This window comes from Caretta caretta, chromosome 13 (genome assembly GCF_965140235.1).
Source record: "Caretta caretta isolate rCarCar2 chromosome 13, rCarCar1.hap1, whole genome shotgun sequence".
Taxonomy (NCBI): domain Eukaryota; kingdom Metazoa; phylum Chordata; order Testudines; family Cheloniidae; genus Caretta; species Caretta caretta.
This window is the reverse complement of record NC_134218.1, coordinates 17,146,405-17,172,537: the sequence shown is the minus strand read 5'-3', so window position 1 is coordinate 17,172,537 and position 26,133 is coordinate 17,146,405. Positions and strand designations below refer to the sequence as shown.

At 42.7% G+C, this 26,133-nt stretch overlaps 1 protein-coding gene across 2 annotated transcripts in view; it reads right to left on the bottom strand.

The window, feature by feature from the left end:
- The window catches only part of B4GALT5 (beta-1,4-galactosyltransferase 5), an 80,648-nt gene that overhangs the window by 48,523 nt on the left and 5,992 nt on the right, over positions 1–26,133 (bottom strand). Inside the window, exon 1 of one of the 2 annotated variants that reach the window (XM_048819710.2) lies at positions 16,831–17,127. The exons of the other annotated variant lie outside the window; for it this stretch is intronic. Coding sequence (XP_048675667.1) covers positions 16,831–16,957 — 127 coding nt within the window. The 5' untranslated portion in view covers positions 16,958–17,127. Of the gene's footprint in view, positions 1–16,830; positions 17,128–26,133 lie in introns of those variants that run through there. 2 annotated transcript variants of the gene reach the window in all.

The window sequence follows — 26,133 nt, the reverse complement described above, 5'->3', positions numbered from 1 at the left end:
AGAGAGGAATTCAGTATAAAATTTTCAGTCATCCTAAAATTGTCCCGTAGCTTTCATTCCATTGTATTGTTTGGTAATTTAGGCCTTTGTTTTGAGAGGATGTTTACAAATTCCTATAATTTGTATTTTTTAAAATTTCAATCAAAATAGATCAATTTAATCATTCCCCAGCACTGTTTTCAGCTCAGAAATTAACAGATTTACACAGCTAGTAGCTAACAAAAATCCAGAGAAAACCACTCTGTGCAAGCAAGTAGGGAACAAAAGTGACCTCCACAAACTTCAATAAGCAAGTCAAAAAAGGGGTGAAAAGTGAGAACAGTTTAGCACAACATACAAAATATCTCAAACTCCCCATCACCACAATTGGAACCCACTGATTTCACAGACCTGGGAATGTTGGGGAACTTGGAACTTGACACAGATTGCAATGAGCAAAATGTAGATTTGGTCAGTCCAAGCAATATAGTGTTTTGAAAGTTACGCAGATGCCCTGCTGGCCTCCAACTTGTTCCCTTCCAAAAGGCTAGCTGGGGAAGCTGACATTCCTCTGACTCAATAAGCTTTAACATGAGCTTGGAGTTGTAGACCTACCAAGAAGATGCAAGCAGATAGCTATTTAAACATGGTTTTCTTGGAGATTGCTTGACCTACTGCACTATTATCAAATTACTCAAGAGCTGGATGGATGTTCTCAGATCTTTAATCCTCTCCAGATGAAAAAAAGTTAAGGTTTTTTTAGAAGCTGTGTTTGTGGATGGGCATGCAGGTGCAGCAAAAGCTTAGCAGGATGATTTATTAAGGTGGAATTCTGACACCACCTTTGGAAGGCCTGCAGGAGTCCATAGCAACACCTTAGGCTTATGATGTGTACTGCAGCATCACCCAAACCCTGAAACCTAAAGTATGTGCACCATGCATACTGAAGCTGCTGCCATGAAGCAAAAATCTAGAGAACAGCATTCCAGAGTGATTCTAAAGGTGGCTCTCTCAGCTTTGAAAGGATCATGTTAAACTTCCCCAACTGTAGGCTGCCTAATGGAAGGTTTTAAAGCGCAGCAAGACCCTCATGAACCTGATTACCACTTCCACAATGCTCAGAGATCCAACACTACACAAATTAACTCAAGGAAATAACATAATCCTGACAGGCTGCAGCTGAGGACAGATCTTTAACATCCACACATCCTCAGCTTAAAGTGCCATTGGAAAAAGGGCACATCAGTTCCAGGCAGCTTATCTACCTCAGAAAGATGAAACACTAAAGATAATCATGGCAAGATTTGACTCTTATTTCACACAGATTGTAGGTGTTTTTAGACAGACTTAGACCTCTAAGACACATCCCACCAGGGGATTGGAACATGTGTTTTCAGCTTAAATTTAAATGACCACAAAAAGAAAAAACTGGAAATTCTCCACTACAACTGAAGTTAGGCCACAGTCTCTCTGCCTTTTGAATGCTATGCAGTAACTACACACTCCAGAGGCATTTCCTATGGGGACTGATTACATGTACAATCCTTTCATTGCTTCTGGGACTATTCCAGTAACAGATTATGATGCATATGTGTATCTCCAGGGATACCTTGGTTGGGAAGTTACATCACACTTAAATTATTATTTGCATCATCATAGTGTCTAAGAGCCCATGTAAATAACCAGAATCCCATTATGCTAGGCACTAGAAAACAGACCAAAAAGACAGACCCAAAAGCTAGCAGGGGCAGACTGTTTTTACCTACAAAATAAAACAATTCGAGAAAGATCCAGGAATCCTATAATTTCTTGGAACTATAGCTTTCATGTAAAGTGTGCTAGTTCAACAGGTCCAAAAAAGGAACCATATAGACAACATCACCATCTTGACCCCAGTCAGAACTTGTGGAGTTTATTCTCCACTCTACCATATGTGCTCTTGGTAAACTCAATTTATCTTTTTGTGTTTCAATAGCCTACTGTAAAAATAAAGATAAGTTTCAGGATGTCTCTAAGGAAGGAATTACTTTACCATTCATGCATCCGATGAAGTGAGCTATAGCTCACGAAAGCTTATGCTCAAATAAATTGGTTAGTCTCTAAGGTGCCACAAGTACTCCTTTTCTTTTTGAGAATACAGACTAACACGGCTGTTACTCTGAAATTTACCATTCATAAAATACTTTGAGCTCTTTATATGGAAGATGTTCAAGTATTATCACCACACAAATGCTTCACTGTTCAAAATATACTAGCCAGATGGAAAACCTGGTACAGAAACATCTCTATTTCCAAGGAGCTCAGTCTAATCAGGAAGTTAGTTCTACACACAGTGGCCTTTTATGAGTAAAACTGTTCCGTGACAATTATTTTTATCTTGCCCTTAGCAACCCTATTCCTCTATCAGAATACCTGTGTAAGCACTGTGCTTGGAGGAATAATCCATAAGAGATTCCATAAAACATCCGCTGGATCAAAATGCATGTAAATGTATTACTATTGACATGTGGGCATGTGTGGCCTTCCCACCTCAAAAATCGCACCCACTCACTTCCATATTCAGCAACTGACACCCTCAGCAATTTCAGACTGCTTAGCTCTTAAAGATTCATGCTGTGTTTGGAAGTTAAACTTTGCCTACATTACAGCACTGATATGGGAAAAGTTGCAACACACATACAGATCCCTATATATTTTCATCTCCCTTTCCCTTCTGACCTAGTCTCTAGGCAGTGTTTGCTTCAGATGCTGTCTGAGTTAATAATAATTAGTCCACCTGAAAAAGACAGACAACGGGCTCAGGAAACAAGTCAGCAGCTGCCAGACCCTTTGTCTCCACAACTGTAGCCACCTGAGTTGTCTGGGACCCTCCAATCAGCTGTTTAACAACACCTCCAATCAGCTGTGGCTGGTGGGTGCTGAGCACCCACTATTTTTTTTCCCCATGGGAGCTCAAGCCCTGTAGCACCCATGGAGTTAGTGCCTATGATCAATCTCCAGAGTTGAACTACTTGTGGTAGGCTGTTCATGGAGGATACAGAAAGTTGATTTCTCAATCCACTAGAGACAAAAACTGGCAGCATTCAAGAAGAAAAGTAATCCATGTTTGTTTAGTTTGGTTGGAGAGTGATTTGGCATGTTGCTAATTTGATTTCGGCATGTATCCCTGGATGGTATGATGGATTCAACCACTGTTTTGACATCATGACATTTTCTACTGGATTATTCATTCATTTTGCAACTACCAGAGAGCCAAGCACAACCCTACAACTGGTTGGATCGTAGCAATGTTTGTGTCATATAAGGCTTTGCCCACTGCATATTGTTGTGATAAGGCTTTGATCCACTTAACTGATTTACAAGAAAAACCACCAAACAGGAAGTTATTGTGGCTTTCTCTATTAGCCTGCACAAATTCCACCTCATGGAGAGAATACAGCAAAGAACAACATAAGAATGGCCATACTGACTCAGAGCATGGTTCATCTAGCCCAGTATTCCATCTTCCAACAGTGGCCAGTGCCAGATGCTTCAGAGGGAATGAAGAGAACAGAGCAATTTATCGAATTATCCATCCTCTGTCCTCCAGTCCCAGCTTCTTCAAGTCAGAGGTTTAGGAACACCCAGAGTATGTGGCTGCACCTCTGACCATCTAGGTTAAAAGTCAATGATGGATCTATCCTCTATGAACTTACCTAATTCTGTTTTGAACCCAGATATACTTTTGGCCTTCACAACATCCCCTGGCAATGAGTTCCAGAGTGTGACTGTGCATTGTGTGAAGTAGTACTTCCTTATGTTTGTTTTAATTCTACTGTCTTCACTGGGGGACTCATGGCTCTTGTGTTTTGTGTATGGGGTAAATAACACTTCCTTACTCATTTTCTCTCCACCATTCATGGTTGTATAGTCCTTTATCATATCCCCCTTTTGTATCTCTTTTTCCAAAATGAACTGTCCCTGCATTTCTAATCTCTCCTCATATGGAAGCAGTTCCATACCCCTAATCATTTTTTTGCCCTTCTGTGTACCTTTTCTAATTTTTTTTTTTTTTTTTTGAGATGGGGCAATCAGAACTACACACAGTATTCAAGGCATGGGTGTACCATGGAATTATATAGTGGCATTATATTTTCTGCTTTATCATCTATCCCTTTCCTAACGGTTCATAACACTGTTAGTTTTTTTTGACTGTCACTGCACATTGAAATGAACTATCCACAATGACTCCAAGATCTCTTTCCTGAGTGATAATAGCTAATTTAGACCCCATTATTATAGGGTTTTCTGTTTTTGTAGCCCCTCTAATCTCCCTGAGCATTGCACAATCAGTTACCATCCTGATCAAGTCATCGGTACTATATTCTTACTGCTATACACTTATTATTCAAGAATGGGATTTCTATCCATAGAGATTCTATGGTACAGTTTGATTCATTTCGATTTTTATTATATTTGACTCTTCTTTCCTACACATATTGTGCCACTCCCATACCAGCGTGACCTACTCTGTCATTCCCATATATTCTGTACATTGGTATCATACTGTTCACTGTTATCATTCCATCCAGTTTCTGTGATGCCTATTATAGCAATATCTTCATTTAATACCACGCTCTCAAGTTCACCCACCTTAGTATTTAGACTTCTAGCATTTGTATACAAGCACTTATAAAATCTGTCAATATTTAGTTGTCTATAATGAATATCTATTTTTAAACTGTTTAAACCTACAATACTGAGCACCCAACAGAAATAACTAAAACCAGCAATCCCAGTCAGATAACTGTTCAACATAACTGATACCTAACAGGCATATAAAAAACAGTAACTTACATTTTTACTGAGAATGGTATCCAAACATGCAAGTCTTTAGCCTTGCCAAAAAGAATGCTCTCAACTAATGCATGTTAAGAAAGAGAGAGAGCGAGCTGTAGCCCTGACATCCTCTGTCACTTGGGTATTAGACACTGACTGCAGAAGTAATGCTTATAATAACTGTGTGTAAATATGGCTGTAGTGTAGACAATTCTCGGACCACACAGTAAGAGATGGCTGAAGTGGGTCTCCTTAGTTGCATGTTCCTTTAAGAGCAGAGAATCTGTAGTCCTAAAATTAATCTCAGACAAAAAGCTAACAGGATTATTCATCATGTTTATTATCAGTCTTATGCCATGCTTAACACAGTAGATCTAATTCTACCACTGAGCAGCGCGCTTAGGTAAACCAAACATTTAAAACTACTCAAGCATTCTAAGAGTTTTATACTGTTGCCCATTACAGTAACATCTGGCAATAGTAAGATCCCCAGTGGAGTTCATGGAAATCTAGCTCTGTTCCTTTATCAGGTTATAAAAACTGTTTGGGGTACACTGCTTTTTGTTTGATTTGCTCGGGGTCTTATTTATTTTAACTCTTTTCAGAGAGGCAGGTAGTGATCAAAGATACCTGCTGGGAGTCAGCTAATCAGGATCTACATTTGTGACCATGGCAAATCAGAAGAATAAACTAACACAAAATTACTGACTGAGTGGCAGATGCCCATGGGGCAAAGGATGCTCAAGCGTTGCTTGTGCCTTCATTACTTATTTTGCCTCTTATATATTTCCTGGAGATTGTTTCTCACTTGGAGGGAAAAAAATCACTGATGTCTGAGGCCCTTCCCTCTGCAATCCCTCTCTCTGCTGCAGTAATTCTGGTATTCTTCTTTCACACCTTCACTTATCTCTGAAGGGGCTGAACCTGACCACCTCTCTGTAGGACTCCGCCCACCTTACTGTCTTCCATTGTGAAACAGAGCTCAAATTACAATCCACCTTTTCCACACTGCCCACTGCTAATAGCTCTTGAGCTGTTTCCAATGTCAATGCTTACCATCACAACCCTCCAAGTCTTCTCAGCTATGCCCAGCTTCCCTCACCACCTTATGGTAACATTTCCACCACTAACTGCTAAGCATTTGAGATTTGTCAAAATGATACATTATACAATTAAACTGTATCAATCACATTTGACAACAATAAGTGAGACATTTTACAGGGAAGGACAACAGGTTAAGAGCAATATGTAGAATGACACATTAGTAGCAGTTGTGTCATTTTAGATTCCCTTTTATTGCACTGCTGTTTATTGAGAGAAAATGTCTAAGCACTGGGGAGAGAAGAGAAGATGCATTCAAGAATTTTGCTACCATGCCAAAACCAAGTTTCTTGTTATTTTACCATAACCAGAGTCCCCACTGATGAGTTGAGAACAGGCATCCATTATCCACTAACAATTTGGGGAAGTAAAACCAAAGTGAATTACAACTCTACTAGACAAAAGGGCTTTTTTTACCCAATGATTTAGCTTCTCTGCATTTCCAGGTTCAGCCAAATGAGACTCCCAATGCAAGCCCAGGTTTAAAGAAAAAACCTCCTGTCAAAGGTAAAATCTGAAGAAAAACACTTCTGGAATACAGAAGGCACTCCACAATTCCGGTGTGAAGGCCTCCATTTCCTAAGTATTAAAGTCAATGTAGCAACAATCCTGAAAGAGAACCAAAAACAAGTTGCTGGAGATTCCTAAGTGAAAATGGTCAAAATGAACAGTAACTGACTCCACAATCAATTTGCGAAAGCACAGCTGTTATTTTGAACTGAGATAAAAAGTTGGATGTTACTCCCTAATTCCTGTTTCAAAATTGCATTTGCAAGAGAGGACTACATTTTTAGGAGAGCTAAACTAGCCACTATGACTATAGCATAAAAACCACACAGATTTCTACAGCAATGGCTCAACAAGCTACCAAAAATGTGATAGTTAAGGAACGCCCAGGGCAATATAGATTAAAACTTAAAATGAAACTGTTTAGCTCAAACTAAAGCTATGTGCTTCTGAGTTGTTTCTGTGTAGATTTACAACTCCCTGCTTCAGTGTTGGCTTCTGTGTATGTATGCAATTTATGCAAATTCACTTCTGGGCATGTGTCCTTGTGAAACTGTACACTATTCTTAATTGGAGGACGCAAGCATAGACTTGGAAACAAAGCTGGAAAACCCTATTTTCAGAACTTTGGGAACAGACTGAAGGACATGGATGAGTGTTCTTTTGTTTATTGCACAGTTAAAGCCAGTGCAGTTGCATTTTGTGATTTAAACCACGTTTGCTTTATGGCCCTTACTGAAGTTATCAGCAAGACACTGAAATAAGACATGTTCTAAGAAAGTAACCAAAAACGTCCTATGATTCTCAATAGCATCCCTTTAACCCAGTGGTCCCCAACGCGGTGCCCGCGGGTGCCATGGCGCCCACCGGGGCATTTATGTGCGCCTGCCTACTGACAAGGGAGCATGGTCACCAGACAACCCGCCGCCAAAACGCCACCAAGAAGTGTTGCCACTGAAATGCCGCTGCTTCTCGGCGGCGGCGCTTCTTGATGATGATGCTTCTCGGGGGCATTTCGGAGGCTGGTCGTCCAGTGCCTGCCACACTCTTCTGGGAACATGAATATGCTATCACAACAGAAAGGTTCGGGACCACTGCTTTAACCTATTTGTTGTCCTAAGTAGTTTTACCATAAGTCAATAAAAACAGACTGCTGTTTCAGTAAGGAGCCCAGATATGAAATGGCAGCTCTTTGGGCCTTTGAAACTCTGTCTTTAACAACCAATCCATGTTAAGAGTGCCACTCAGTTTACCATGAGGCATAATGCACAATGGCAATTAATGGTTGTGTGATATTCTCTCTAATAACCCTTTCCAAACCAGAAACAAGACAGTGAAATCAGGAAGCACTGAACAACATAAAAATTCACAGGCTTGTTGGGGTCGGAGGGAAACCCACTGCATTTATGCAATCAGCAGAAGTAAATAGTTCTTACGTGGGCCGGGAAGGCAGATTTTATTTCAACACGTGTGCTCACGCACAGAGGAGTATTTTGTTCAAGTACCAAGGAGAATTAGAGGTTGGGTGTGTTTACATTCATTCTTTCACTCTGTGCAGGCTCTAGCTTGCAGGATGCTAAGGAGAGTAGATAGTTTCACGAGCAAGGATGTTTTGTCAAAAACAGGAAAGGGTGGGGCTACCTATGGTTCAGAGAAGAAAAATGGGGTCAAACCAAATCCCAAGAACTTCAGGTTCCCCATGGATACCTGACAAGTTTAGCTGTTTCCTACAGGATTTGACCTTTAATTTCCCTAGGCTTTGCCTACAATATCAGCTTGAAGTTCTTTTAAGGATTTCCCACTATTACAGCAAAACTGTATGTGCTAGCCAAGCTGTCAGCATTTAAATCACATTCATAGATTCCAAGGCCAGAAAGGACCATTGTGATAATCTAGTATGACCTCCTGTATAACACAGGTCATAGATCTTCCCCAAAATAATTTCTAGATCATCCCTTTTAGAAAAACATCCAACCCTGATTTAAAAAATTCACTGATAGAGAAATCCACCACGACCCTTCATCAATTGCTGCAATGGTTAATTACACTTGCTGTTACAAATTTACACCTTACTTCCAGTCTGAATTTGCCTGGCTTCAACTTCTTGCCACTGGATCACATTATACATTTATCTGCTAGACCAGAGGTGGGCAAACTACAGCCCGCAGGACTGTCCTGCCCAGTCCCTGCGCTCCTGACCCCTCTTCCCCACAGCGCTTGGCGGCGGGGCTGCAGAGCACCGGGTCAGGCTGGGCTCTGTGCTGCGCGGCTGCATGTCCTGGTGCAGCCGCGCTGCCAGCCACCGGTGCTCCAGGCAGCACGGTAACGTGGCAAGGGGAGTTGGATAGAGGGCAGGGGAGTTTGGGGGGTGGTCAGGGGCATGGATAGGGGTTAGGGCGGTCAGGGGCATGGATAGGGGTTAGGGTGGTCAGGGGACAGTGAACGGGGGGGGGGGGCAGTCACCCTGGGGGGAGGGCAGTTAGGGGCAGGACGCAGTTAGGGGCGAGGGGTCCAGGGCAGTCAGGAAGGAGTGGGGGTTGGATGGGGCAACGGGGGGTAGTTAGGGGTGGGGAGTCCGGGGGCAGTCAGGAGACCAAGAGCAGGGGTGTGTGTGGATGGGGCAGGGGTCCCCGGGCGGGCCATCGGGGGCAAGAAGTGGGTGGGGGGTCGGATACGGGGCAGTGGCTGGGTCATGACTGGCTGTTTGGGGAGGCACAGCCACCCCTAACCAGCTCTCCATTCAATTTCAGAAACCAGATGTGGCCCTCAGGGCAAAAAGTTTGCCTGCCCCTGTGCTAGACTGAAGAGCCCAGTATCAAATATTTGTTCCCCCATGTCATCAGGCTGTAATCAAGTCACCCTTTAACCTTCTCTTTGTTAAGCTAAACAGATTGAGTTCCTTGAGTCTATCACTATAGACAACCATGGTTGTGTAGATCTGTTCAGAGAGGGGTTAGACACTGCCTAAAATGGTGGCAGTCACTTGAAATTCACTCCCACAGTTACTCCCATTGGTTGAGCAGTACCAGTGAGATATTTCCAAAATAGCTTAAGGAAAGGACAATGCTAAAGACAGTTATCTAGCTCTTCTGGTTGTGATGGAAACTGTCAATGTGCAAACACACCAACAAGCTTAAATAGCACCAAAGAAGTGTGACTTGTCCTATCAATTCAGGACATGCCAACTGAAGCCTTGTCTGCTCTAGGCCCAGGGAAATTTTACAAGCAATAGTTTATTCTAGGGCTGTCAATTAACTGCAGTTAACTCAAGCAATTAATACAAAACAAATTAATCGTGACTTTTTAAAATCTAGTTAATCACAGTTTTAATTGCACTGTTAAACAATATAGAATACCAATTTAAATTATATATATTTTCTACATTTTCAAATATTTTGATTTCAATTACAACACAGAATACAAAGTGTACAGTGCTTCCTTAATATGCTTTTTATTACAAATATTTGCACTTTAAAAAACAAAATTAGTGTTTTTAAATTCACCTCATACAAGTACTGTAGTGAAATCTCTTTATTGTGAAAGTGCAACTTACAAATGTAGAATTTTTGTTACATAACTGCACTCAAAAACAAAACAATGTAAAACTTTACAGCCTACAAGTCCACTCAGTCCTACTTCTTGTTCAGCCTATCACTCAGAGAAACAAGTTTGTTTACATTTACAGGAGACACTCCTGTACCTTCTTATTTACAATGTCACTTGAAAGGGAGAACAGATGTTCACGCAGCACAGTTGCAAGGTATTTGCATGCCAGATATGTTAAACATTCGTATGCCCCTTCATGCTTTGACTTATAGCTTGCACTTTTTTTACAGTGCAAATATTTGTAATAAAAATATGAAGTGAACACTGTACACTTTGTATTCTGTTGTAATTGAAATCAATATTTGAAAGTTTCAAAAATATTCAAAAACATTTATAATAAATTTAAATTGGTATTCTATTATTGTTTAACTGTGTGATTAAAACTGTGATTAATAGCAACTATTTCTTTAATCTCATGATTAATTGTGATTATCTTTTTTAATAGTTGGACAGCCCTAGTTTTTTCACCATTGTCTCAATTAAATCTAATCAGAGCAAATCTAACTGACATTGTACTAGCAGCCCATCTACACCAAGTCCCACAGTGTGGCTCACACCAGTGCAGCTGTACTAGCGACAATAGTGGACATTTTTCATTAGAATTCTTTAGAGCAGTTAAGGCTAAATGGTGAAATTTTCAACAACTTTCCTGCATTAACATATGCACAGCTGTGCACCTAATTTGCATGTATACTGGTGCTAGCTGGAGGATTTACAGTTTAATCCTGCCCTCCTGCTAGCCATAGCATAAACAGAATGTTGGTTGATACCTGTTTAACAGATGGGGGTTACAACACTGAGATCTTAAGATTCTCTGGCAATTGGAAAAGGCGGAGGCCTGAAGAATGGGCACTGAGGGCAGCAACACCCAGAGGGACAACCAGGAGAGCGAGTTATAGGAAGCCAAGTAACATGCAAGAAAAGAATATGGTTGGGGATGGAAGAGATGAAGCGTTGGAGAAAGCAGAGAAGTGCACCTCCTGGATCGTGTCTCCTTGCACTGAGGGTGAGAAGGGTTCAAATCCTACCAAATTCTCTCAAGTAATTCTTGCATCTCAGACAGTGACTATTTAGTTGCAGGGGAGACAGGATGGGTTTACCTTTATTTCTAAAGCACCCATTCACCTAGTATCCCAGATGCATGAGGGTGATCCCACAAATACTGAGATGTTTCGGAGGTGGGGGAGGGAGGTCACACATTGTCAGAGGTGGGGTCCTCAGCTCATGCTACAGCAAAACAGCAAGAGACTACATTAACAGTTTTATCTTGCTGCCAGGCAGGACTCCCCACCCAGACTAACTGGAGAAGAAAGTCTCAAAACTCTTCCCTGCACACATATGATGTTGATGACAACAAATAAGTGGACTCCCCCATTGTCACTCCAAAAAGGGAGAAAGGGGAAGAGAAGACACCTCAGGAACTTCACTATTTCTGCTGATATTACCTTGAATGTTATTAGATACTATGGTGATAGGTGACAGAATAAAATCTTAAAATATGGGGGGGGAGCACTCAGCTTATGGGCAAAAAACCTCTCCTACCCAAAAGACTGCTTTCTGGTTTTTGACCCTGGCATTGACAATACTGCCCCCCTCCCCTCACATGGGCTTACATCTCCTATAGAATTAGGCATATCCTTACCCGTGGTTTTAAAATGTGATCAACTGTTAAGTGTTGCTTTAATGTAGGCAAATTGCAGAATTTTGTTGTTTTCTACAAAACTTGGTCCAGTAGCTGAGGATGCTTATCGGTTATTAGCCTCATTAGTGCCAATGAATTATTCTTTTTGTCTCAAGATTTTGGAATTAATCTAGAACAGTGTTTTTCACACTTTCTAGGTTGGCAGCCCTTTATACAAAGTCCAATATTTGTGTGGACCCCTCACATTTACTGTACAAGTCAAAAATGTATAAATAATAAGCCTGTACAATTAATCTGTGTGCATGTTTCAAAAGGTTGACAGAAATACTTGATCTTGAAGGGTCAGTGCATGAGGGAGAGGGGAAATAAAATTTTCTTTGCTTTAGATTACAATACAATTTTTAATGCCTTGTGACACCCTCAATTGCCTTTAGTGACCCCCTTGGGAACTTAGGGGAGCGGGGAGCTGATGGGGGGGCTGCCGGTCCACCTTGGTTCCAACCACCCACCAGCTAGCTGCAAGGGGCTGCTCTTCCTGCAAGCAGTGGACAAAGCAGGCGGCTGCCAAACGACATTAGAAGGGAGCACTGCACAACTTTAAATGAGCATGTTCCCTAATTGATCAGCAAAGTAAAAATGAAACAACGTTAACTGGGACGACTTTAAGTGAGCAGTTCCTGTACAGTTAATTCTTGTTTTTAAAACTTAACTCTCAGGTTCAAGAAGTGTAAGAGGTTTGCAGTTTTGATCAGTTGAGGCCAGCAGGTCCAGTCAACAACGATGATGCAGGATCAGATCATGAGTTTACATAGTTTTTGTACTGTTTACCTATACTGGCTTAAAACCAGGGTAAACACACAACCACATCCCTTTCCCCAGGAAAGATGCAGTTATAAGTACCCTTATACTAATGTAGCTTATTCCTGTAAATTTAGGGAAATAAGCTAAAGTAGCATAAGATAACTGCACAGGTATAAATTTATCGACACATAGAATTGTACAGATTTAATTATTTCAGTTACAAAAATCACACCCTGCCCAACTGAAATAGATCAGTACTAAATCTGCACAGACAAGACGACTTAGTTTGTGAGGAGTTAAGAACCCATGACTCTCTTTGAGGTCAAGGGGAATTACTGGTTCTCAGCAGCAGAGAAGTGGGCTATTTGGACCTAATCCTGTAAGGCCTTGTACACCTCACAATTTTCAAAAAATTTCCTTTGGTGTTTAACAGTGAAAGCACCAGTGTAGACTGGATGCTGGTATTTTTACTACTGTCACTCTGAGCAGGTAAAGAAGCTCAAGTTCTGTCTACAGCCACTGGCATATAGTTAGTATTGTTGAATTACAAATTGCCAGTTGGGAGATAGCTATAGTGGATGCTAGATCTGAACATTTCTTGCAGTGTTTAGACTGGAACCACTGAATATGCTTCCCTCCACAAATCAAATCAACTCTAAGGACAGAGTCTTCAGAATTGCAAGGGAAGTTGGATTGGGCTGAAGATTTGGGGTTTTAAGGCTATGTTGCAATAATAGGTCTCATTAGAAGAAAACTATGGTCCAATGAAAACAGATGGCTGGCACTTCAAACAAAGGAGTTTAGAAAGCACAAGTACTGTATGTGCAACATTGTACGCTTAAAATCCTGTTTATAGATGCAGATAGTGAATGTACACTCTGAGTAGAACCCAGAAGTCACCCCCTAGAAGTGGGAGTTTCTCCACTTCCTCTGAAGAAAAGATAATAAAAATGAACCTGGAGTTCTGTCCAAAGAGCAGGGTTGCTCTCTTTTTCCCTAGCTGAAAACTGGGAATCCAAGCCTGAACACTCATAATAAACAACCTGGAAACATCTGCAGAAAACGTTGATTCATTTCAGAAAAGACAGCAAGAACAAGAGAAACAGAACGCTTCCTTCCCTAAAAGGATCTGCATTCACCAGCCATCTAGAATTTGTGGTCAAGACTGCAGGTTACTCTACTCCTATATTTTTATTCAAATACAGACTACAATAATACAAAATGATACAAAGGTGTATTGGATTAAACGTTCAGCAGATCAGCCCCACCTTTTATATTCTATAGCTGACTGGCTGAAAGATCTCTTTCAACCTCTCCTGACTGAGGCATCCAACAGGGGCTAGAACTAGGACAGAGACTTCTCCAGGTTCTTCACAGAGTAAGAAAAAACAGACCGAGCTCATTGCTTTGCTAAAGAAAGCCTCAGATAGTTCAAACATTGCTAGAGTTACAGAATAAAAATGACAGGTTTCAGAGTAGCAGCCGTGTTAGTCTGTATTCACAAAAAGAAAAGGAGGACTTGTGGCACCTTAGAGACTAACATATTTATTTGAGCATAAGCTTTCGTGAGCTACAGCTCACTTCATCGGATGCATTCAGAATAAAAATGTTTACTACAGTTCCACCTCACTCCCCATTCAGCAGAGCTATTAAGAACTACAGCACAGTTACTTAAGAACTAGAGACACACCAATCTTAACTTTCCCCAAGCCCTTCCTCATCACTTCAGACTCTCCCCAAATAAGAACTAGACAGTACTTCTCTATTGCTTCCACATTGTCATTTTGGAATGTTATAATTTGTCAAGGATTGCAGAACTCCCCTCCCTCAGAGCATTAGCTCTAGCTGCCAAGTCAATAAAGTCATGCTGGTAAATGTGCATACCAAACTTTCAGATAGCACTGCAGATGTCTACAGTGGATACAATACAGAGATAGGCCACCATTACTACCCAACCCCTGGATAAGAATAAGGTTGTAGAAAAAGGCAGGAGATTAAAGGATTCTGACGGAACTCAGACAACATTTTGGGTGTACTTTACTCGCCATTGCATTTTGGCGTGTGGCTGCCCATTCCACCATGCATGCATGTGGTGCACTATGGTTGACTAGCAAGAGGGAAGTTTTAGCTCCTTAAAGGACAGTATACACTTCACACTGAAAGAAAAGGAGTACTTGTGTTAGTCTTAGAGACTAACAAATTTATTTGAGCATAAGCTTTCGTGAGCTGTAGCTCTGAAACTTCACACTGAGACATTCTAAGAATGAGGAGAAGGTTTCTGTTGGAAGGAGTTTAAATCATTAACACTTTTTTGATAAACCTTAACTCATTTACAATGAACTCTCCAATAATCAGGAAATTAGTGGCTTCAGAATTGAATACATAGCAGGCCATAAATGAGGGCCCAGACTCAACTAGAGTTCAGAAACTGGAACAGAAGTAATGCAGTCTTGGAAAATTGTGTATTTACCAGCCCATCCTTTAGTAAGGTGGATTGATGGTAAGTGAACATATTCTAAATTTTTTCTGAACATTTTCTGAATTCAGAAATATTTGTCCTAGATCAGAGGAAAAAGTAGAATTTTGCAAGGCTGGAATAATGCATGACACATACTTCGCATTACAGGTTTTTATATATACATGGGCTTTTTTTGATTTCCATATTCTGTTACCAAAAAGTTAATGATCTACTCATAAACCAATTCAAGAAATATTTTTAATCGCTGAAACCAAACTGCATTTTAACCAAAAAAGAAAATAATGGATTATACAAATTTATGTTCATGTGAATCTATGCTGTATTAGGCACCTGAAGTCTCCAAGACTTAATTTACAGCTACTAAATGTAACACACATAGGGAACATATCTCCCTCCTTCCAGTTTTCATATTATACCAACAGAACCTAAACGGATCAGTTCTGCGTGTTAGAAATAGTGGGTGTTCTAAAGTATGCTGAAGGTGATGAAAATACTAACATTATATAACTAATCTCTATAGCAAGCTTGACCATCAACCCAGGACACTCTCAGAACTGCTAGTTAAGCACACTGGTTGCATTTCATTTCTAACATGATTGAAAGCTGTTCACATTAGAAGGTGCAACCCACACCATGAATTTTCAGTTTCAAATCAACAGTTTGCACTAGACAGTGGAACTAGCTTATGCACAAACAGGATAACTCCAACCCAGTGGTTCACAAACTTTTGTACGGCTGACCCCTTTCACAAAGCAAGCCTCTGAGTGTGGACCCCCCACCCCCAATAAATTAAAAACAGTTTTTTATATATTTAACACCATTATAAATGCTGGAGACAAAGCAGAGTTTGGGGTGGAGGCTGACAGCTCACGATCCCCCATACAATAATCTCGCCTGAGGGGTCCCCTGCTCTAACCCAAGAAAACTGCCCAAATTCCTTTTCTCAGAAAAGGCTTATCAGGATGTGGTGCAGTCTCTGAAAAAACAAGTTAACTCTTCCACAAAATATACCTAGTATACCATGTACTGGATTAGAAACTAAACTTGTCCAACTAATCAACTGGAGAACATTTGATAATACAGCATTCTTGATTTTTTAAAAACAGTTACCATTTTCATAACTCAGTAGTTAGCAGTAAGACCCTCAGTCACCAGACTGAATTAGTAATAGTCTAACTGCATAGCCTAGGTGCCTCTAAAGCGAATAGCTATTTGGTTGACCGCAGTTTGAAAGGGAAAATGGTGTCATTGCTCATCAGCTTTACAAACTTGCTTCCTCTTCCAATGCTCTCCCCTGCCCCCTGGCACGAGGGACTACACCGGACATAGAGATTGTGTCATTTTTCTATTTTTGGGGGGAAAAAAAAAAAAACACCCACCCCAAGCTCTCGGGCGTATTACGGAGCATTTCCTGCTCTCCCGGCGTTGTCACCCCATTAGCTAACCCTGGCTAAAACTGTACGAGCAGAAACCACCCGCTTCTGCGGTCTTTCCCTACGACGTCTGGAGACTACGGGGGCAAACCCCGCTCCTGAAGCCGCCTGTTTAGCCGTGTCCCCTACGCGCCCCCACCCCCGGCGGCGCCAGGTGCCGGCCAGCCCAGCGCCGGGCGGCCTCGGAACCTGGCCGGACGAGGAGGAGGAGGGTTCACGGCCTCCGAGGGGGAACGAGCCTCGCTGGCCAGCGGCACGGGCCGGGCTCTCTGGAAGTTTCTGGCTGGCGCGGATCCCGCGGGCCTGGCACCGGTTCCGCCCGCCGCTCCCGCCCCCAAGAGCGGGGGAGGGGCAGGGCCATACGCGAACCCCCACCCAGCCCAGCCTGGCCCGGCGCGTCGAGGGGCCGCGCCCGCCCGCGCGCCCCGCGGCTGAGGGAGCCGGAGCCCCCCGCGGCCTCTCACCGATGCCGGGCGCCACATAGACGAAGTAGAGGAAGGAGGAGGAGAGCGAGAAGAGGAAGAGCAGGGCCACCAGCGAGCGCCGCGGCAGCAGCCGCCAGGCCCCGCGGGCCCCCCGGAGCCACCGCATGGCCCCCGATCCGATCCGCCCGCCCGAGGCCAGCGCCGCCGGGGCCGCTCACAGGCGGGGAGGGGGGGGGCTCCGCGCTCTACGGGCGATCCGCCGCGGCCAGCTCCCAGCCCCGCCGCATGAATGAGGAGCCGGCTGCGCTCCCCCCGCGGAACGGCCAGCGCGCGGGGCGGGCGGGGCCCGAGGGGAGGAGGCGGAGCAGGGACCGTCTGCAAACTCCGCTCCGGCGACACTGCAGAACAGGGACCCGCCGCAAGCGCCCCTCCACCCACTCTGCAGAAGGAAGAGGGACCATCTGCAAAGTCCTTTCTAACTACACTGCAGTACTGGGAACCACTTGCAAACACCCCTTGTTTCATACTGAAACACCCAGCTGGTGTCCACAAACTAGTCTCAGTTTACACTGCAGAACTCAGGGACTCCCTGAAAACACCCTTCTACTCACTCTGTAGCACTCTGGGAGTACTATAGTTTGAAAACGGGGGTGGGGGGGAATCACTTTGCAGCACTTATCACTGAGCTACAGAGGCATCTGCTAAGTGTCCTCCACTCTCACTCCAGCATCCAGCGAGCCCCTATACAGTTCCCCCCACTTGTGCTGCAGCTCCTAGAGAGAGTCTACACATTATCCTATGCTCACACTACAGCACTCTGGAATTACCTGCAATTTACCCACCCCTCCCAGTCCTACTGCAGTACCGAGGTACCCTCTGTCATTTCTCTTCTGTTCCCACTCACAATAGAGCACCCAGGGAGCCTCTGAAAAGTATCCTTCTCTTCTTCCCCTCACATTTCTGCATGCACGTGTCCGCTCCTCTTGGCTTTTACACTGTTACGCCCATGGTATGTCTACAAACATATACAAACTACCCTTCTCTCCCACTCACACTACAGTGGCTGAAAATTACCCTCTCGCACTGCAGCATCTTCAAATTACACTTCAATTCTACTCACACTATAGAAGTGCGCTCTTTGCCTTCGTATTACATTGGTTTGCGTAAACATGAAAATTAATCCAGAATAAAGTAGGATGTGAATTTAAAGCAGATTAACTATTAGCTATTCCCGATTACCTCCTTTCACTGTCCGGTCAGAGTCCAGGGATGCAATCTAGAGCAGTGAGGGGTTGTGCCAGGGTTGTGAGTTCAATCCTTGAGGGGGCTGTGAAGTTGATCTGGAACAGAAAATGGGGATTGGTCCTGCTTTGAGCAGGGGGTTGGACTAGATGATCTCCTGAGGTCCCTTTCAACCCTGATATTCTGTGATTCTGTGTCACCACTTGTCCTGAAACCCTGCATGCCTAACAGTGCTTTGCTGCTGAAGTGGAGCTCCCATCCTCAGCCACTCACAATCAGTCTACAAGAATGCAGGTCACACCCTGAGTTTCTGTGGGCTCAACAGCCTGGTCCAGTAACTCTGACTTCAGCAGCCTGTCTACAGCCCCACAGCCTCATTCTGCCTTCTACCAGCCTTGGTAACAACTAGCAAGATGGCCCCAACACGCTCTGAGTCCCAAATTTCCCCCAAACCATGTGTTCTGAAGTATCCAGCCGTCTCCTGAACAGCTCAAAGAAATAATAAGATTCATTTCTCCTGTAAAGAGATAAAATCACATCTAAGCTTATTAACTTAAATGGGTAAATACACCCTTCCCTTTAAACACAGCACTGAGTTGGATTATAGTAAAATAAAACAAATTTATTAACAATAAGACATAGGTGGAGACAGTGATGTTACATAAAAGGATTAAAGTTAGAAATAGTTACAAGCAGATAAAAATGAAAACACACATCTAAAAGTCTAATACTTAATCTAGCAAGATAAAGGCTTTGTTCAAGATGGTTTCTCTCACTAGTCATTCTTCTTCTCAGCCATGGCTGACTTTCCGTCAGTCAGGACCTTCCACAAAGCAAATGGGTTTGGTTTCCCTGGTCTTTGCAGACGAAAGATCTTTCCCTAAGCCAATTTCTCACCTATATTCAGTTCCAGAGAGTTCAGCTTCTCTCCTTCCCCCTTCTTTGAAGGATCCATCTTTCTCAGCTTGCAAGAGCTCTGGCCTCTTCTGTCTGTCTAGTGATGGATGCCCAAGATGGCTTCTCTCCTGGCTTATATCTTCCAAAGTTCAGTTCTTTCAAGTGGCAGGATGAACTCATGCTGTTCTTCCCTTTCTGTGAGCTTCCCATCCTGCTGTATGATTTCTGTGTAAATGGGGCTTCCATTGTTTCTCATTCCACCATGCTTAATTTACATAAGAGACAGGTAGATAGCTTTGACATTCCCACCTGTCTGGGCAGATTGTACAGCCTAATATCCATTGCTATACATAACTCCTTACATAGTGTTATTACATACATTTCACAATTATATTAATCACCAATGTGTCATTAGCTTTCAGAAGAGACCTCACTCTTATAATACGATAACATTGTATACAATCAGTTGATTCAGTTGCTTATCACTTGAGATTCAGATCCCATATCTTTTTAGACCAGTGAACCTTTGAAATGGATTCTTCTGAGAGTTACCCCTCAAAGTAAAGTTTATTCAAGCAGTGAGGAAGACAACATGGAGTCTGGCGGTGAAGGAAGTTCCATGCTCTTTTTTCCCCTCCTTGTGTTTGCTGAAATGCAAATTGTTCTGTTTCCTGCCATCTTCTCCCCCTGCTGTCTTGATGGTCTGTCTACTGCTTATGTGTTAAAATGGACCTTCATTATCTTCGTCTGAATATTGGGCTTGTCAGAAAATCAAATACATATTCCTTTGATAGACCTGTTTAACAATTCCCCTGATATAAACAACAAGGATTATGGTGGCACCTTAAAGACGACCAGATTTATTTGGGCATAAGCTTTCATGGGTAAAAAACCACTTCTTCAGATGCATGAAGTGAAAATTACAGATACAAGCATAAATATACTGGCACATGAAGAGAAGGGAGTTACCTTACAAGTGGAGAATCAATGATGACAAGGCCAATTCAATCAGGGTGGATGTAGTCCACTCCCAATAATTGATGAGGAGATGTCAATACCAAGGGAGGGAAAATAGCTTTTGTAGTGAGCCAGCCACTCCCAGTCCCTATTCAAGTCCAAATTAATGGTGTTAAGTTTGCAAATGAATTGCATTTCTGCAGTTTCTCTTTGAAGTCTGTTTTTGAAGGGTTTTTTTGTTGCAGGATGGCTACTTTTGAGAAAACCTGGATTTGTGCTGGAAATGGCCCACCTGTTGATCACTTTAGATAAGCTATTACCAGCAGGACAGTGGGGTGGGAGGAGGTATTGTTTCATATTCTCTGTGTATATATAAAGTCTGCTGCAGTTTCCACGGTATGCATCTGATGAAGTGAGCTGTAGCTCACGAAAGCTCATGCTCAAATAAATTGGTTAGTCTCTAAGGTGCCACAAGTACTCCTTTACTTTTAAATCTGTTATTGAATATCCAGAGAGATTGAAGTATTCTCCTACTGGCTTTCATATGTTACCATTCCTGATGTCTGATTTGTGTCTATTTTTTCTTTTACATAGAGACTGTCCGGTTTGGCCAATGTACTTGGCAGAGGGGCATTGCTGGCATATGATGGCATATATCACATTAGTACAGGGGTTCTCAAACTGGGGGTTGGGACCCCTCAGGGGGTCGCGAGGTTATTACATGGGGGGTCATGAGCTGTCAGCCTCCACCCCAAACCCCGCTTTGCCTCCAGCATTTATAATGGTGTTAAGTATATAAAAAAGGGTTTTTAATTTTGCTGGATTTAAAGGTTTATAAATCAACAAATATTTGCCAGTTTATCTTCTAAGTCGGCTATTGTGTGGAAATTGGCTATTGCTTGTTCTGTCCATGGGCTGTGGCCAAATTTCTGCAAGATTTGTTTAAAAGGAATGATCTCTTGCACACCCGGCAGCTTTTTTAGTTCTGCCTGAGTATTCTCCTTACGGGACTCTTTTCATCTGAACATTTTGGATCTAAGGTGTTTGGTTGTTATTTCTAATTACCTTAATTAAGATCTTATGTTTGCCTGTGCCAGTGCCGGGGCTTACAAATTCCTTTCTTCACCCTGTTGCCCATGCCAGTGCCGGGGCTTATTATCTTAACCCACTCTGGGCCAGAGGGAGAAACGCTAAGTCCCCCTCTGTATTGCTTGGCCTTCTACCACCGAGAGTTCATACACCAAATATAAAAATCCCTCCCAGGGGCAGAGCAAGAAACCCTAAGTTCTCCTCTTATGCTCAGTCTTGCTACGGCCGAGGGTGTATGCACCTATGGTTTTTATAGTTTTCCCTGACAGATGGGCCGGAGCAAGGACTCTAATCCTCCCCCTATTGTCCGGCACTTCTACGACCGGGGGTATACCCACCTCCAATTATTTCCCCCCAGCAGTCGGGGTGGAGGGAGGGATGCTAAACCTCTCTCCTGTCTCTCAGCCCTTCTATGACCGAGGGTGTGTATACATCTTAATCATACAAATTCTCAGTTCATAAAATACCAACAGTGAATACAATATTAACCACACCTGGTTCCCTTTTCACTGCCCGGTATCTCTATGACCAGGGGTGTGCACACCTGAATGATCAATCACTTAGCAGTATTGTCAATAATTACAGCACATATACTCTTCCCCCTTTAGCAATTTTCCACCAAAAATCTTATACTTATAAGAAGCACACGGGATCTTTATAGGGAAGAAGGTAGCACGCCGCATTTATTGAGAATACAGCAGTTAGCATATGCTTTTCAATCTCACACACACACACACAGGGTCCTGCCAGTTGATGTTTATAGTTACCAGTCCAGAGTCTGGATCAATCTAGTGGCCAGCCAGATCAGTTGCAGAGGGGAGCAGGGCTTTGTCAGTCGCGATCCGGTGCTCCTGGAGTGTGGCAAGATGAACCCAAAGTCCCATGCCAAAGCATCTTGTTCTTATAGTCCTTTTTCTCTGTTGAAGTCTATAGATTTTGCTGTGTCAGTTTCTGACCGGTTACTCCTTGATTGGTGTTAGCATTCCAAAACACCTCTGAGAGGGTCATCCTGTCCTGGTTTCAATTGAATTGTCTTTAGAGGTGCCAGCTTTCACCTCAGGGTTGTCAATTTGCCCTTCCTCAATCATGGATACGTGTTGATGGTTCTTTGGCGTCAACAAATCTCGATAACTGTCTTCGCTCCTCCTTTCTTGACCATCTGGTTAACGATGGCCTTCACACCTTATCTTTTCCTGATGCATGCATTCGTCATTCACACAAGCAGTCTCTTACAGAGACCAAACAGTCTTTTACAGAGACTTTGAGAATACAAACAGTAGTATTTTATATCGCGCAAAAAGGCATTGCAAATTAAACCTTGCTAAGTTTTACAATCAATAACCAAGACAATTTACATTGAGACCCAGGCCTTCAGTGTTCCTCTAATCTACTTAACATAGACACAATACAGAATCCTGTCTCTTACTAACTAAACCTTAAAACAAAGAACTAAAGAGGGGCCAATTTGTAATGCATATGGGAAAACAGAATCTCATAGTCCCAGAGGGTCATTCCTTTCTGCTATTCAAATGGGGTGACTAGCAGGATGAAATAAAATTATACATCAATTCCTATAGTGTAATTCTAAAATTCTGCCCCTACAGTGCTGAGTATTTGCTTCAGGTTGGAGGGCTGTCTGCAAGCGAGGACTGGCCTGTCTCCCAAGGTCTGTGAGAATGAGGGATCATTTTCCAGGATAGGTTGTAGATCGTTGATGATGTACTGGAGAGATTTTAGCTGGGGGTTATACCTGATGGCCAGTGGTGTTCTGTTATTTTCCTTGTTGGGTCTGTCCTGTAGTAGGTGACTTCTAGGTACCTGTCTTGCTCTGTCTACCTGTTTCCTCACTTCTCCAGGTGGTACTGTAGTTTTAAGAATGGTTGATAAAGATCTTGTAGGTGTTTGTCTCTGTCTGAGGGATTGGAGCAAATATGGTTGTATCTTAGAACTTGGCTGTAGACGATAGATTGTGTGATGTGTCCTGGATGGAAGCTGGAGGCATGTAGGTAAGAATAGCAGTCCGTAGGTTTCCGGTATAGGGTGGTGTTTATGTGACCATCACTTATTTGCACTGTAGTGTCCAGGAAGTGGATCTCTTGTGTGGACTGGTCCAGGCTGAGGTTGATGGTGGGGTAGAAATTGTTGAAATCCAGGTGGAATTCTTCCCTTGGTATTGACACCTCCTCATCAATTATTGGGAGTGGATCACATCCACCCTGATTGAATTGGGCTTGTCATCACTGGTTCTCCACTTGTAAGGTAACTTCCTTCTCTTCATGTGCCAGTATATTTATGCTTGTATTTGTAATTTTCACTCCATGCATCTGAAGAAGTGGTTTTTACCCACGAAAGCTTATGCCCAAATAAATCTGTTAGTCTTTGAGATGCCACCAGACTCCTCATTGTTTTTGTGGATACAGACTAACATGGCTAACCCTCTGATACCCCTTGTCCACTGACATACCATACTTTAGTCAAAATTCCAGCATATATTCATAATTCTTAATACACATAAGGTATATACATCACAAAAGAACATTAATTATCAGTGAGTTAGTTTTCAAATGATACCTCACAAGGCATATTCTGTCAAATATTATTACAATAGTTTGCAGGGTCTGAAAGCAAGGGTGCTTGGTGGCATGTCACCATATAAAAGCATCCACACTAATCAGGAATAACTATTATAAATCCCCATGTAAACAAGCACTTCATGGCATCCAGGGAGCATCCAGATTTGGGGGTGGGGGGAAAGGGCACTACATGAGAAAAAGAGAAAAGACCCCTTCTACACTACATAAAGCTGGGCTAGGGGACTAGGTTACAACACAGATATCCACTAAGTTGCAGAGTGGATTGGACCTAAATCATAAAACTGTTCAGGTTGCAAATGGATTCCTTGATTAGTTTACGTGTGTGTGCTCTGTGCAATTCATACTTCATTGAGAAAAATGGGGATGAGGGGAGCAGTATTCTCAGCTCAGAGAGTGAATGGAAGGGACAAGTCATATCTTTAGTTTGTGTGGAGATGTTTTTCTGCAAGGCTGGGTTAACAGGCCAACAGCACATCTGAAAAAGGGAACAGATTAGGGTACCCATAACAAACATAAAATAGACAGGCAGTTGATGTGAGTCTTCTGGAAAAATGTGCTGGATGCGTTCATCAGGTGGTGTCTGTTAGGCTGTTTATTAAGGTTCTCCTTTCACTGTAGTAGCACCAATGGAGGTTCTCTACTGGTAGCAATGGAAGGAGTTCCATAGTACATGAAGCATTGGTGCTCTTATTAATGCGTTATCTAGCCTATAGTGCCTGTATTACAGCCATAGTGGAGCTGCACAGGAGCTAAACCAAGAACGGAGGCAGTGGTCACAGCAGGTTGCATGCCATTGTTGTCTTGAGCAGGCACGGTAATAAAGTTATTATTTATTTAGTTTGTATGACAGCAGCTCCTAGGAAGCCCACTCAAGGATCAGGGTCCCCTTATGCTAGGTGCTGTACAGACAAATACCAGAGAAAACAGTCCCTGTCCCAGAATGCTAACGATCTAGGTGTCAGACAGGATGCGATAGGTGGATGAAAAAGACAAACAGGCAAGGGAGTGTGGGAGGATAAGGTAAAAATAATTTCATAGAAAAATGGAAGTTTCTAATCAAAACAGAATGGAAAATTGAACTCATTTTCCTAGTGTAGACCAGACCCCAGAGGGGCCTTCAGGTCAGGGCTGGGGCACATGGGTAAGTCAGTGTAAGGAAGCTGGCATTACTACTGCCCATGCTACACTTGTTGTGAGGATCAACAGGGGCCTTTAGTCACCAGGGCTATCAATCAAGCACTAAATTCCCTAAAAAAAAATATCAACCCAGAGGCCCAAATCCCACCCCAATTTAAAAGTCTGAAACAGCAAGGTATTAGACAATTCACTCCAGCTGAGCTTAGAAAAAAAACTATATAAACTCTCATCTAGTCAGCACTTTCAAGACATCCTATGTCTAATTCCTGGAGCAGAACAGAGTGAGCCCTGCCAACCAGGTGAATCATGTGCCACAGCCTGAGAACAAATCTGGGACCTCTTTCCTGTTACTGTATTTCCTTACTTTCTTGCCAGGTCCAGATGAGCCTGGGGAAAGGTCAAAAGTGATACACTGTTGCCACCAATTTTCTAGCCTGCATATATGTTTAATTGGGAAAGAAACAGCCAGTAGGAGAAGAAACAACAGCTGTAGTAGGGTTGGTCAGACACTGATGTTGTCACCAAAGCCCAGCTGCTTATTACAGATTTCACTCTGGACATTCTTTCCTTTTTGCTGATTGGCTATTTCCTTGAGCTCCCTCTTGCCCTAGCCTTTCCAGTCTATTCACTTCCCAGTCTATTCAGTCAACCCTGCCCTCCATTTCTTTAGGCCTTCTTCAATGTCCCTTCTCCTGCCCTTTGCCTGTGTGGTTAGCTAATCCTACCTCCCCCCAACAAAACTCCATCCAAATAATTCGAAAAAGAATGAAGCCAACCAACAAAAACATGATGACACAAACATGATGTTTGCAAACTGTCACCCTGATTACCCGGCTGGTATGTTACACACTGTCTAATTAGACTGTAACCTCTTTGGGGCAGTGACAATCTCTCAGGGCTTGTCTACACTTAAAAAGTTTTACCAGAACCACTACGTTGGGTAAGGGTGTAATTTTTTTTGCCAGGATAGCGATGCTGGTAAAAGCCCTAGTGTAAATATATTTATACAAGTATAAAAGTGCCTTATATTGGTATAGCTTTTCTCATTTAGGCTATGCCTACACTACAGACTTCTGCTGGCATAGCAGTGTTGTTCTGGGGTATGAAGAGGTGTGATCTCTGACTGACATAGCTGTGCTGGCAGAAGCCCCTAATGTAGATGTAGTTACATCAGCAAAGCTGTGCTTTTATGCCTGGTATAGCTTGTTTTGCTCATGAGGGGTAGATTTACTACATGCAGTTTTGCAGCTGTAGGCAGGAATGCTTTGTCAATATAGTACCCTGGTATTCCTATACCAGTCATTTGTTTCTAGTGCAGAGATGGCCTTCCTGAGCCAGAGTAAACTATACTAGTATAAGCACTTTCATAACACATAACTGCATCCACACTAGGGGGTGGAATCTGGCACTTTAACTATATCAGTAT